The sequence below is a fragment of the Mus caroli genome, chromosome 5, assembly GCF_900094665.2.
Source record: "Mus caroli chromosome 5, CAROLI_EIJ_v1.1, whole genome shotgun sequence".
NCBI lineage: Eukaryota > Metazoa > Chordata > Mammalia > Rodentia > Muridae > Mus > Mus caroli.
Genome location: NC_034574.1, coordinates 136,643,635 through 136,657,121, shown reverse-complemented (window position 1 = coordinate 136,657,121; position 13,487 = coordinate 136,643,635). Strand labels below are relative to the sequence as shown.

Below are 13,487 nucleotides of genomic sequence, written 5' to 3'. Positions count from 1 at the left end.
TAAAGATTTATTTATTTATTATATGTAAGTACACTGTAGCTGTCTTCAGACACTCCAGAAGAGGGCACCAGATCTCGTTACGGATGGTTGTTAGCCACCATGTGGTTGCTGGGATTTGAACTCTGGACCTTTGGAAGAGCAGTCGGGTGCTCTTACCCACTGAGCCATCTCACCAGCCCAGGAAGAGGTGTTCTTGAAGAGTTCTCCCAGGACCTTTTGGTTTCCTTTTTTATGTCTTGTCCCAAAACAACAAAAACCTCTTCAAGGGCAGATGTCTGCCAGTTCCCAACACTTCTCCGTATTCCTGCCTCATTTTGAGATGAGTTTGCCTGAAACTTGTTTCTTTCTCCTTTTTGTCTACACTGAAACCTAGAGAACAAATATCCACATATACTTCTGATGTCTATGGTCAAATTATATATCTGTAACATAGAAATATTTTCTAGAGTGTGGTATTTACTGCGTAGGCTGGGACCCCAAGATGTCTTTCTAGAATGTATCATGTGGTTACCACTGTTCCCTAAGTAACCCTGTATGGATTTCAGTCTGAAAGTCAGGTCTATTGGACTTAAAAAACTTAAAAAAGTGTGTGTGTGTGTATGTATGTACGTGTGTGTGCACACATGTGTGTGCACACACATCTCTCTACTCTTCATTGGTTCCGGGGATCAAACCCAGGTCGCCAGTCTTGCAAAGCAAATGCCTTTACCTGCTGAGCCTTCTTGCTGGTCCTGTTGGGGCCATGTTTTGAGTCTTAGTTAAAATACAGGACTGTGGAGCAGCAGCTGCCAGTAGGTCAGCATGCAGCGCCAGCGCTTGCTTGGTCTGATGTGTTTCCTTCCTGCGCTTCCCAGCTGGAGGGTCCCAGCTGGAGGGTCCGCATGTCTTGTTTTTGTTTCGTTTGAGCTCCTTGTAGCTTGAACTTTTGATCCTTCTGCCTTACCTTCCCTAGGCTGGGCTCAGGCTGTACAGCAGCATGCCCATCCTGTTTGTTTTTACTGCAGGGCTGGGGATGGGTCCCAGGGCTTCACGCTAGGCGAGCACTCTCCTATCGTACTGTATCCCTAGCTCAGCATCTTCATACAGCGTAGAGACAAAAGCAAGTGTCACTCTAGATCAGAGAAGTCAGAAGCCATTTCCAGACTTTAACTCGTGCTTTGCTGATGTTTCAGGAGTGGACTAGAGCAAGATGACATGAGAATTTTGTACAAATACCTCACCACCTCACTGTTCCCCAGGCACATGGAACCCGAGGTATGATTGCATTCTGTAGACGCACAGTGGACGGGGGAGGGGCGGGTGGGTGTGGTAAGCCGGGCACAGGACACCTCTGAGCTGCTTTATGTTGGCATATGATACTTAGCTGGGTATCGATCCGTCACACATGAAAGTGTGTGTCATCCTTCCTGTGCTTGCTGTGTTCAGCTGCAGTAGGCGGAACAGTTCATCAGGTAGGGAGAAAACTGGGTCTCAGATAGGGAGGGACAGGGATCCGGGAGAGCCCTAAGCCTGCAGTCTTCCTCTAGAAGTAGACGACATTGTGAGAAGGTGCCTTACGCCTGGCTTACTTGGCCACAACTGTACTTAACTCCCCAACTTTCCACGGAGAACATTAGACACCAGCATTTTTTTTTTTTTTTTTTTTTTGGTTTTTCGAGACAGGGTTTCTCTGTGTAGCCCTGGCTGTCCTGGAACTCACTCTGTAGTCCAGGCTGGCCTCGAACTCGGAAATCCGCCTGCCTCTGCCTCCTGAGTGCAGACACCAGCATTCTTAATTAGGTTGAAAGTGAAGTGTTCACAGCCTATACAATCGTTATTTTCCCTTGCTTTGATCATTTGCAAACTCCCCTTTCACCTTTATCCCATCTTCATTCTCTAGCTTTTCAAGCTTGATTTGCAACAATGGGACGTCCTCTCTGCTACACTCAGGGGTACTTGCTTGCATACACAAAGCCCTGGGTTCTAGCCTCAGCACCTCAAGAAAACAAACATTGAAAGAGAGGTTTAAGACGGGCTCCCTCCAGAACAAAGCTCTTTCCAGGCAGGTCGGACACAGCAGCCAGCAGCTGTTGAGCGCACTATGCACAGCAGCAGTTCCCAGTGCCCAGCACACCTGCCGTCCTCATAGCCTTAGGATCGAGTTGGCTACACTGTCTCACAGGAGGACATCAGCACCCTGCCAAGGTGCGAGATGTGTTAGCTTCTCATTGCTGACAGGTTTCCTGAGGAAAACAGCTCAGAGCAGAAAGCCTGGTTTGTCAGTCTCAGGTTTCAGACAAAGATCGGCTGCTCTGTGTGGCAGAGGCTGCCTACCTCGGTGGAGAAGCAGGGAGAGAGCAACCAGGATAGATCTGTCCTTCAGGGGTATGCCCCGTGACCTGCTGCCTTCAGCAGGAGCCCATCTCAACGAGTCCATTCATACTCAGCTTTGTAGTTGGCAGTGGATTTTGCCGTCCATAAGCTTGGCTCCACAAGGTCCAGTGACATGTCAGCAGCACTGCCAACTAAACCAGGTCCCTCACACAGGTCACCGAGGAACACTCTAGATTCAGACCATATACCTGTCCAACAAAAATGTGGCGGGGCCAGCACTGCTCTGCCTGGTATCCAAGCCTTTCTTATAAGCACGCCCTTCAAGGAGCTACTTCTGGTGCCTGTCAGCCTTTGACAGCTCGGTGCCACAGTAGAAGTTCTGTCCGTTACTTGATGACATGCCCGAAGAACACTGTAAGCACAGAGCTACAACCCAGCATGGCCATCTGAGCTCGTGCATGTGAGGTCTGTCACAGATTAATGGTGGGCTGTGTGTCCATCTCTGGGTACACTGTGCATTGAAGGTATTTTGAAGCTATATGCTAAAGCCAGAAGGGCACTGAACAGCTTTCAAAATTTATTTAGTTTTACATGCAGGGACTTTTGCCTGCATGCATCTCTGTTATCATGTGTGTGCAGTGCCTTAAGAGGCCAGAAGAGGGCACTTGGATCCTGTCCTCTGGGAGTAGACTTACAGGATGCTGTGAGCTGTCAGAGATGGATGCTGGATGCTGAGAATCAAACCCAGGACCTCTGGAAGGGCAGTCAGTGCTCTTATCTGCTGAGCCACTGCTCCAGCCCCTGAAACAATGTGTTTTCAGCAAAAACAAAACCAGATAAGCACAAGTCTTCCAGGGAACCTGGTGTCATGGCTAAAGATACACACTCTGACCCCAGACAAGCCTGGTGTTGATGTCTGCCATCTATGTCTAAGAGCCGCATCTGTGGGTGCATTTCTGTGACTCTGAGCTCCCACAGGGAGGGAATGGGAAGAAGACAGTAGTCTCCATGGGTCAGTGTGAAAGACATGAAGAGCCTTATGGAATTCAGTTATTGTAGTAGGTTGTGGGATTTAGGCTTAGAGTCATATTATTATAGTACCAGTTAAATTAGTCAGTTCTTTATATATTTTTGTACTATGCTTATTATCTTTTCTTTGAAAATTTCATACACGTGTGTCCATACCACCGTACTTATCTGTCCACTTCCCCAGGGCTCGCCAGGCCATTCCCTTCTGGTTCATGTCCGTTTTCATGATTGTCTTATTGCTTATACCTCTCCCCCTCCCATCTTCCAGCTCCTACATTCTTTACTCTCTCCCTCCGTTCGTGTCCCCTGAGCCTAGATGGGGTGGCAGAAGGTTGATGGGTGACCAGGTCTGATGCCGAGCACTCGCTCAGGCACTGTGCTCAGCGCTCTGACCTGGCTATCATGTCCCTGCCTTAAGCACTGCTCATGGTCGGAAAAGCTGCTCTGGCCAAGTCTATGGACAAACCCACACATTGTAAGAATGAGGTTTCCTTTATTTATTTTTTTCTGGGTGGCAAGGAATATAGGAAATAAGTGCAGCAAAATGGCTCGAGACCAACTAGCCAGTGGGAGTGCCGTTTGTCAAACTGAAAGTAAAAAAATAAAATGTGATTGTTGTCAATATTCATTTTGTTTGCAGTTGGCGGGAAGGGACTCCCCAGTAAGGGCAGAAATGCCTGGGAATCTCCAACACTATGGAAGGTAGGAGTCTGCTGCTCCGCTCACAGTGCTGGGCCTTGGCTCTGCTTACAATGCTGGGCCTCGGCTCACAGTGCTGGGCCTTGGCTTACAGTGCTGGGCCTCGGCTCTGCTTACAGTGCTGGGTCTCGCACCTCTTCTGCTAAAGATAAAGACGGGCACTGGATCGCCCTATGAGCAACGATCTGAAAGGGAGCCCTCGTTCCCAGTGACATCACATCACACTGTTGCTTTATGGAATTCTGATCTGGTGTTTACCAAATGGCATCTAGCCTCAGCAGAACATTGATAGCCTTTGACTGGGAATGCGTTTTGTTTTGTTATGTTTACCTCATTGAGTTGAGTCATCTCTGTGTTTACTTTTAAGATTTCTTACTGGACCCTTGAACCTTAATGATCCAGAAGCAAAATGCAGATTCCCCAAAATTTTTGTAAATACAGATGACACGTATGAAGAGCTCCATTTAATTGTTTATAAGGTAACGATCGTTCTCCCTCGTGTTACAGATGAAGGCTAAGGCACACCTCCTAAATATCTCTTGGGACAGGGTTACAAGTTCTGATTTGTGTAAAATTCAAAAAGGGTGTTCTCTGCAGCAGGGAGTTGCCTTTCAACCTTTTCAGGCAATTTTGCTACTAGTGAAAGAAGTCCTGTCTAGGGTGGGATTCAAGTGTCCAGAGTCTGAGGGCCACACCCAAGGCGTGAGAGGGCCTGCCTCAGAGCACAGATGCGTGGGTTGGTCGCACTTGAGCGAGCTCTGCTTCTGTGTTGTCTCACGGTGCCTGTAAGAATGGGTACATGTGTGTGGGCTGAGCTCCCTTTTCATTTGGAGGGAGGCTACTGTTCGCACAGTCTGACCTTCAACTTCTGTTTCCTAGTAGCTGGGACTGCAAATGTGTGCCACCATGCTTGGGTAGTATTTCTTCCTTACCCCCTACCTCCTCCCCTCACTCCCTCGACATTTCTCTTAAGGCAGTTGTGGTCCACAAAAGAAATACGTTTTAATTCAAAGGCTTAGAAACTATGTTTCAGGAAAATAGAAAGGATGTCACAGTCTGTGGGAATCCTTTGACTGTGTAGAGAGTAGACTGATTAAAAGCAATGCCTGAGAGAAATCCAAGAGTAGAGAAGGCTGCAGCCTAGGCTGTGAGGAGACAGGGCTGAGGCAGTGACCACCCGTTCTTCAGAACACACAGAAACCCCCAACTCAGAGTGGCCAGCAGCTAGGTGTGGGGAGTGGCTGTGGAAAGAGGGAGTAAGGGGGTGTTGTCCCCCTCTTCCTGTCCTTGCACACAGACAAGCCTGCAGCTGAGCCTGTGGGGCAGGGTGAAGCCTGAGCGTGGTTAACAACAAGTGACGAAGCCAGAGAGACCAGGGAGTGGGCCTCCGTGCCTGAGAAGCAGGCCGGCTCTTCCTTGAGTTCCACCTGCCTGGCGTGACTGCCTCCCTCACCTCCCTCAGCAGCATAAGGCTCTCTTATGCTCACGTATGACAGAACCAAACCAGAGCAAACCATCAGAACCGTACGAGTGCTGAAAGGGAGGAAATGGACTCTGGGACAGATGAGTGTTTAAAAAGAATTAGTGCACATGGAGCCGGGCCAGAGAGGCGGCTCCGCTGTATGAGCACTGACAGAGGACCTCAGGGTGACTTCCAGCACCCAGCTAGGTGCTCCAGGGGATCTGACATCCTCTTCTGACGTCTGTAGCCCCAGGTGCGTGTGTGGTGCATAGGCATACACACAGGCACCGTCAGTAAAAGCAGTGTGCGTTAGAGGAGCTGTGTGCATTCAGGTGAAGCAGGGTGGTGTGAGGGGGCCCAAGTAGGCCAAGTAATGGCTCGTGCCTATGGCCAGAGCACTCAGGAGGTCGAGGCAGGGATGTCAGAAGTTTGAGGTCAGCTCAGCATTTAGAGTGGGAGTGCCCCCCCAACCCCACATTACTGTAACCTCAGTTTAATTGAAACTTAATTTTTTTTTTTTTTTTGTATTGTGGGTGGGTGTAGTGGTGCATGCCTTTGATTCCAGCACCAGGGAGGCAGAGGCAGGTGAATCTAGGCCATCCTGGTCTACATAATGAGTTCCAAGCTCTAGCCAGAGCTACACAGTAAGACCCTGTCTCAAAAACATTGTGCTAAGATAAACACTATTAAGTTAGCACTATCTCTCTCAAGAACTCTGTCCTTTTTACAGTAACTCTCCATTCCTTACCTTGAAAATGCAGTGTGTGTGTGTGTGTGTGTGTCCTTTTTACAGTAACTCTCCATTCCTTACCTTGAAAATGCAGTGTGTGTGTGTGTGTGTGTGTGTGTGTGTAGCATGCACATCTTATTTAGAGTTTCTATTGCTGTCTTAAAACACAATGACCGGGGGCTGGAGAGATGGCTCAGCAGTTAAGAGCACTGACTGCTCTTCCGTAGATCCTGAGTTCAATTCCCAGCAACTACATGTTGGCTCACGACCCTCCATAATGAGATCTGATGCCCTCTTCTGGTGTGTCTGAAGACAGCTACAGTGTACTTACATATAATAATAAATAAATCTTTGGAGCAAACAGGGCCAGAGTGAGTAGATAGAGGTCCTGAGTTCAATTCCCAGCAACCACATGATGGCTCACAACCATCTGTATAGCTACAGTGTACTCATATACACAAATAAATAAATCTTTAAAATAAAAACAAAAACAGTGACTTTGGGGAGGAAGTTTATTTGAGTTTCCAGTTCTGTATCATCCAGTCCAGCGTTGCAAAGTTCAGGAGCCCCCAGGACTTTTTCACTTTAGACACCAACTGCTTTCTTGAAGTATTTCCAAGATGACCTTTAAGGCCAGTTGTTAACAGGAAAAGCAGAACTCAGAAAAGCAGATATACTCAAGGTACACTTGTCACGGTAAATGGCAGGGATGGAAGTCAGTCTAGGGCTGGAGAGTGAATAAGAGCGCTTGCTGTGCAAGAGCCAGGGCCTGGATTCAGGTCTCAGTACTGACCTGACAAGCCAGGCAAGGTCTCAAATGCATCTCTATCTCCAGCTCTAGGGATATAATGGGGAGTTCTGAGCAAAGACGGCTGCTAGATGCCAGTTTAGTTGAAAAACTGCAACAAACCCCCACTCCAGGGCCATGCCGTCCTCTGTGTCCATGCATGTGCACACCTGCCTGCACATGTGCATACAGCACACAGTCAAGAAGAGGTCTGTGCAGCAGGGTCTGGAAGTCAGCAGACTGGCACTCTTCAGACAGCACAGCTGATTGCTGCAGTGATGAGGGCATTGCACGGCAGCCATGCCCTCTAGGGAAGTTGTCTGGCCACCATGCCCAAGATTTTATCAGGGATTGGCCCTGGACACTCAGCTGGCCCCACATGCCTGCCCTTCCTCCCCGGCCCTGCATGTCAGCTGGTACTGAAGGACCCTGATGGATAGCCCTGTGGTTTGTTGTAGTTGGGATTTCTTTGAGTAGGTGTGAGGGTGAGGCCATCGTGCAATGATCTGGGCAGTGTTCTCCTGGTTTTGGAGGACTTGGAGAATTGGTGTTCAATCTTTTAAGTGTGGAATTCCCAGTGGAACTGTGTACGTGGGTGTTTCTGTGTGAGCATTTTTAAGTCGTATTTTAGTTCTTTTGAAGCCAGGTCTTGCTGCGGAGCTCCAGGTGTCCTGGAACTGTCTCTGAATGTAAGGCAAGCGCAGACATCCATGTGCCTCTAGAGGCCTCCCAAGTGCTGAGATTGGTGTGAGTCACTGCCTGTGACTGGGAGGGTTTGAATTGTGAGGTTTTTGGTGGTGGTCTGTCTTGTTTTTCTTTTTCTTCTTGAGGTTGCTTCTGTGGTTTGTACACTAATCTCAGAATTTATGGACTCCATGAAGTTAGCTCGATTGTTGGCACACAGGTGTTCACAGTACTGACAGTGTTGTTTTCCCTTCTTTGCCTGTGGAGCTGACAGCGATCTCGAGGTCTCTCTCTCCCTTTGATGGTTGATTCCCGTAATGAGCCTTTTGTCCTTTTGGACAGTCTAGCATATGAAGAGGCTTTTCAGTCTTGTGTTGGTTTTTCCCAAGAGGCAGCGTTGGCTTCCTGTGTGGTCTCTCTTCCCTGTGGAGTCCTTCCTGCTCTGGCTGGTAGTACCCCTTCCCACGGTTTGCTTCAGTTTCTGTTGGCTCTTTTTTCCAGGGACTGAGATGTGAGCTTAGGTTATCAGTTTTAGCTTTCTTCATATTGGTCATTTGCAGATATAAAGACTGTCAGTGTTCACAGGGGAGCTGTTGTCACGCTGTCTGTGTGGGTATGTGTTCACACGGGAGCTGTTGTCACACTGTCTGTGTGGGTATGTGTTCACACGGGAGCTGTTGTCACACTGTCTGTGTGGGTGTGTGTTCACACGGGAGCTGTTGTCACGCTGTCTGTGTGGGTGTGTGTTCACACGGGAGCTGTTGTCACGCTGTCTGTGTGGGTGTGTGTTCACACAGGAGCTGTTGTCACACTGTCTGTGTGGGTGCGTGTTCACACGGGAGCTGTTGTCACACTGTCTGTGTGGGTGCATGAGCACAGCTGCCTTTAGAGGCCAGAGGCGCCACGTTCTCCCGGAGCTGGAGTTTTGTGCTAGGAACTAAGCTCAGGTCCTCCCCAAGGGCAGTTGAGGACTGACCATCCCCTCAGACCCTATTTGCTTTCTTCTTTTAGACATGATGTCATGTAGCTCAGACTGACCTTGAATTTGCTCTGTAACTGAGACTGCCCTGGAATCCCTGATCCTGCTGCCTCTATCTGGTGTTACAAGTGTGCACCAGCATGCTTGGCAGTTTTAGCTTCATCCATGGTCTCGGTTGCTGTTACTTGCTAATGTCATAACTGCAGCCATCTGCTGGAGTCAGAGGAGGCAAGGTTGTAATGACGTGGTCTCTTCTTACATTGTTTAATGGAAAGTGTCAGGGTACACAGAGAGACTAGAACAGTGAAGTCTCAGGCAGCCAACGAAGGTGAATTCGTGAGATGCCAATCTTTTTATAAAGTTTTTGACAGGGTTTCTCTGAGTAGCCCTGGCTGCCCTGGAACTCATTCTGTAGACCAAGCTAGTCTTAAACTCAGAGATCACCTGCCTTAGCCTCCCGAGTGCTAAGATTAAAGGCCTGTGCCACCACCTCCCAGTTTAAGATGCCAGTCTGTCCCTTGTATTGTTTTATTTTGAGAGCATTTTAAGCTATGCCACTTCATTTGTAAACACTCCGTGTCTCTGAGCCATGAGGCCATGTGCTGTAGCCTAAGCACAGAGGCCCTGTGGAACCACTCACAGACTGTCCGTCTTTCCTTGTCAGCCACTGTGCTGTTTGCCTCCACACTGCCCTGCTCAGCACACCCTGTCTCCTTACAGTCGGTCTGTCGAGATGAGGACAGGCTCGCCACATTTGCTCACAGCGCTCACCCCTCTTCTCTACCAATTGTAATCTCTGGTTTGTCTCTCCACAGGCCATGAGTGCAGCCGTGTGCTTCATGATTGACGGTAGGTACCAGAGTGGGTCTGCTTCAGTCTGACTGGCTCAGCTCCCTGCAGCTTGCCAGGTCCTGTCCTTAATGGACAGTATGTTGTCACAAGCCACGGACAGGCTGTTTTACCCACTGCTCCCTGTCAGCATTCAAGTTCTTCTCAGTGGTGATCAGCAGGACCACCCCCTCCCTGAGCGCACTTGCTGCAGTGGGTGGGTGGGATGGTGCCTGCTCTCTAAGGACTCAGGGTTAAGTGAGGTGTGTCTGAGGGCAATCGAACAGCCCAGGACTCCATTAAATAAACACTCGGCCTTCTTAGCTGTTCCTAGGGCAGCCAGTTTGCCACTGGTTAAGGGGTGTGACGCTTCCCCTCACAGGGAAAGGCTCCATGTTAGCCAGACCAGCTCCAGCTCTGTCTTCCTGTTCAGTGTGGGAGGGGCGGGCTTCTGAGTGTTGGTTTTGTTCCCGACTGTCTTGATCTCATCTAGTTGGTCAGTAAGTTTTTCATTTGAATTGTGTCAAGTTCTGAGCAGTCATGTGAGCAGGAGCTGTTGGGCACCAAGGGTGGCAGGGCTGAGTGCTGTTTCTTTAACTCCTGCCAGCCTCCACGCCGCTCACACTGGATTTCTGCCGAAGACTGGACAGCATCGTTGGACCCCAGCTTACAGTGCTGGCATCTGACATCTGTGAGCAGTTTAATATCAACAAGAGGATCTCTGGGTTCGTACTCTGCTTCGGCTTTATTCTCACGGACTAAATGCTTATGGTACTGAAGGTGTCACAGTGTCAGCACTGCAGCATTTCCTCAAAATCTGGAAAGCTCTGTCCCCTCTGTGATGTACCCTAGGAGAGGGAAAGGTAGGTCCCGACCGGAATGTCCATTTCACTTCATGGAAGAGGCTGATGCAGCTCACTGTGGTTTTCACTGAGGCTGTGCCAAGTCTTACACGCACAGAGAGCTGCAGTCTCGTGGCCAGCACTGTACACAGCGCACACTCATTCCCAGCACTGGAGATAGAAGAACTGTTAGTCTCCTAAACCAGGGTCAGAGAGTGTTTTGTGCAACAGGACAGGTGGTGAATAAGTTGGACTTCATGGACAGTGGACTGTTATTTACAAGGATCTCATGTAGGGAAATACTTTATGGTTAAGAAGTAGACCTCGTCTCCTTGGGAAATTCTATCTTATTAGATATCACATGCTATTATTGTTTGAAGCATCGGTTACAGCTTACTGAGAATCTAGATTTGAGTGCCTAGCCACTGAAGATCAAGGCCTTTATATAGTCATTTAATTCCATGTATTTATTGTGTGTGTGTCTAGGTCAGAGAATGGTTTTCAAGAGTCGAGTCTCTCCCTTCATCATGTGGGCCCTGGGTTCTGACTCAGGTCTTCAGGCTTGGTGGTGCTTGCCTTTCTCTTTGGAGTCACCGTGCCACCCCTGCCATTCCGTTTTAGTTTGTGTATTTTCTGTTCGTGGGTCTCTTGGGTTTTGGTTTTGAGGCAAGGTCCCGTGAATTGAGACTGCCCTTCTGCACTCTGACAAGTGCCTGTGTGGTTGGGATAACTGCTCTTTCAGTGGTCGTCATCTCAATGTCATGTCTACCCAGGTCTGAAAAGGAGCCCCAGTTTAAGTTCATCTACTTCAACCACATGAATTTAGCAGAGAAAAGTACAATTCACATGAGGAAAACGCCCAGTGTGTCACTCACATCCGTCCACCCAGATCTAATGAAGATATTAGGGGACATCAACAGTGACTTTACCAGGTAATCCCAGCGACTTCTCAAAGTGGATGTTGTCTTTCTGAGAATAGATTTAAAGGAATTATACATATGTATATTTATATTTATCTTATTTGTTTGTTTACATGGGATTCACTGTATAGCCTAGTGGTACTTAAACTCAAGATCTCTCTGCCTCAGCCTTCTCAGGGCTGGGATTATAGACATATGCCTGCATGCCTAGCTAAATAATTTCCTTTAAACCAAGTGACCCAAAGCCCTTAAGAAGAGGCTGCTTCCACATCACACAATGTTGCCTTTCATCCGTGACTACTTAACCATTTATAACTACAACTTAGTATCGTTTCTTTCTTTCTATTTAAGATTTATTTACTTTATGTATATGAGTACACAGTAGCTGTACAGATGGTTGTGAGCCACCTTGTGGTTGCTGGGATTTGAACTCAGGACCTTCGGAAGAGCAGTCAGTGCTCTTAACCACTGAGCCAACTCTCCAGCCCCTTAGTACCATTTCTTGTTTTGAATTCTTTTTCTCTTCCCAGTCTAGCTGTGTACATAAAGCCATCCCACTCTGAAACTTTGTTACAGAGCAGATGAAGATGAAGAAATCATTGTGAAAGCCATGAGCGACTACTGGGTTGTTGGGAAGAAGTCTGACCAGCGGGAGCTGTACGTGATTCTCAATCAGAAGAATGCGAACCTGATCGAGGTCAATGGTAAGGGGACCTGGGACCTCAGGAGAACTTTAACGCCACGGATACTTCAAATAATCTTTTCCCTGGGTTAAGAAACTATAGAAGCTGCACATTGTGGTCATACCTGTATTTGCAGCTGAGGCAGGAGGATCAGGAGTTTACGTTCATCCTCAGCTACGAGTGAGTTTGAACTCAGCCTGGACTACAGGAGACCCTATCTCAAAAACAGTAAATATGGCCTGAGAAGTGGCCTAGTGGGTACCGGAGCGTGCTGCCAAGCTTGGTGACACACAGCATGTCCTCAGACCTCACGCATGCATACTGTCTCCCTCCATACACACACATGCACACACAAGGAAATAGGAAGTTCTTTAAAAGGGAAGTAACTTGGTGAGCTGCAGCAGCGGCTCCGGGTTAAGACGGAGGCTTAGTTCCAGCTCCCACACAGTGGCCTGCAGGCAGCTGTAGCCCCGTTCTCACGGATCCAATACTTGTCTGTCCTCTGACAGCATCGGGCACACGTGGTGATAGACATACATGCTGACAAAACACATAAAATACACATTAGAAAGCAAAAAAACAGGGACTGCAGAGACAGCTCCAAAGGCTCAGGGTGTCTGCTGCTCTTATGGGGACTCAAGTTTGGTTTCTAGACCACATGGGGCAGCTCATAACTGCCCCAGAAATCAAACAAACAAAAGCTCCTGGCCTTGGATCCCAGCTTTTCAAGAGGCAAGAGGGTGAGAACTTCAAAGTCTGCCTGGGCTATTAATGGAGTCTCTACCTTGAATACATGGTGGAGGAAAATGAGATGGGTGTCAGGGGTCTGTGAGGGATGTAGCCCACTGCTACACCTGCCGAGCATTAGTGAGGGCCTAACTCAGCCTCCAGTGCAAACAGAAACCAGAACAAAACCCCTAAGATCCAAGCAGATGCTTCCATTCTGTGTATTTCAGGTTTAAAGAAAACTTTATGCATATGGGTATTTTACCAGCATGTATGTCTGTGTCCCACCCACTTGTGCCTGGTCCCCGAGGAAGCCAGAAGGAGCTGCAGTTACTGACAGTTGTAGGCTGTCCTGTGGGTGCCGAGAACCAAATGGGGTCTTCTGTAAGAGTAGCAGGTGCTCCTAGCCGCTGAGCTGTGTTTCCAGTCCCTCATTAAATGCTTGTATTTCTCCTGTGAGGTGGGAAACTTAACAGTGCCTAAAAAAAAAGTGTTTTCTAAAGTGCTATGAAAAGAAAAATAAGCCGGGCGTGGTGGCACACTCCTTTAATCCCAGCACTTGGAAGGCAGAGGCAGGTGAATTTCTGAGTTCAAGGCCAGCCTGGTCTACAGAGTGAGTTCCAGGACAGCCAGGGCTACACAGAGAAACCTTGTCTCCAAAAATCAAAAAAAAAAAAAGAAAAGAAAAATAAATTCGCAAACAAGGCATAGCTGCACACTGTACAGATGTCCTTTTATAGCTGCACACTGCACAGCTGTCCTTTTATAGCTGCACACTGCACAGCTGTCCTTTTATAGCTGCACA

At 48.3% G+C, this 13,487-nt stretch overlaps 1 protein-coding gene across 1 annotated transcript in view; it reads left to right on the top strand.

Moving 5' to 3' along the window:
* Positions 1–13,487, top strand: part of Ccz1 (CCZ1 homolog, vacuolar protein trafficking and biogenesis associated) — a 66,072-nt gene that overhangs the window by 50,240 nt on the left and 2,345 nt on the right. Inside the window, exons 8-14 of the mRNA XM_021162225.2 lie at positions 1,173–1,254; positions 3,983–4,044; positions 4,409–4,520; positions 9,499–9,532; positions 10,119–10,236; positions 11,127–11,285; positions 11,850–11,977. Of these exons, the coding sequence (XP_021017884.1) occupies positions 1,173–1,254; positions 3,983–4,044; positions 4,409–4,520; positions 9,499–9,532; positions 10,119–10,236; positions 11,127–11,285; positions 11,850–11,977 (695 nt within the window). The remainder of the gene's footprint in view (positions 1–1,172; positions 1,255–3,982; positions 4,045–4,408; positions 4,521–9,498; positions 9,533–10,118; positions 10,237–11,126; positions 11,286–11,849; positions 11,978–13,487) is intronic.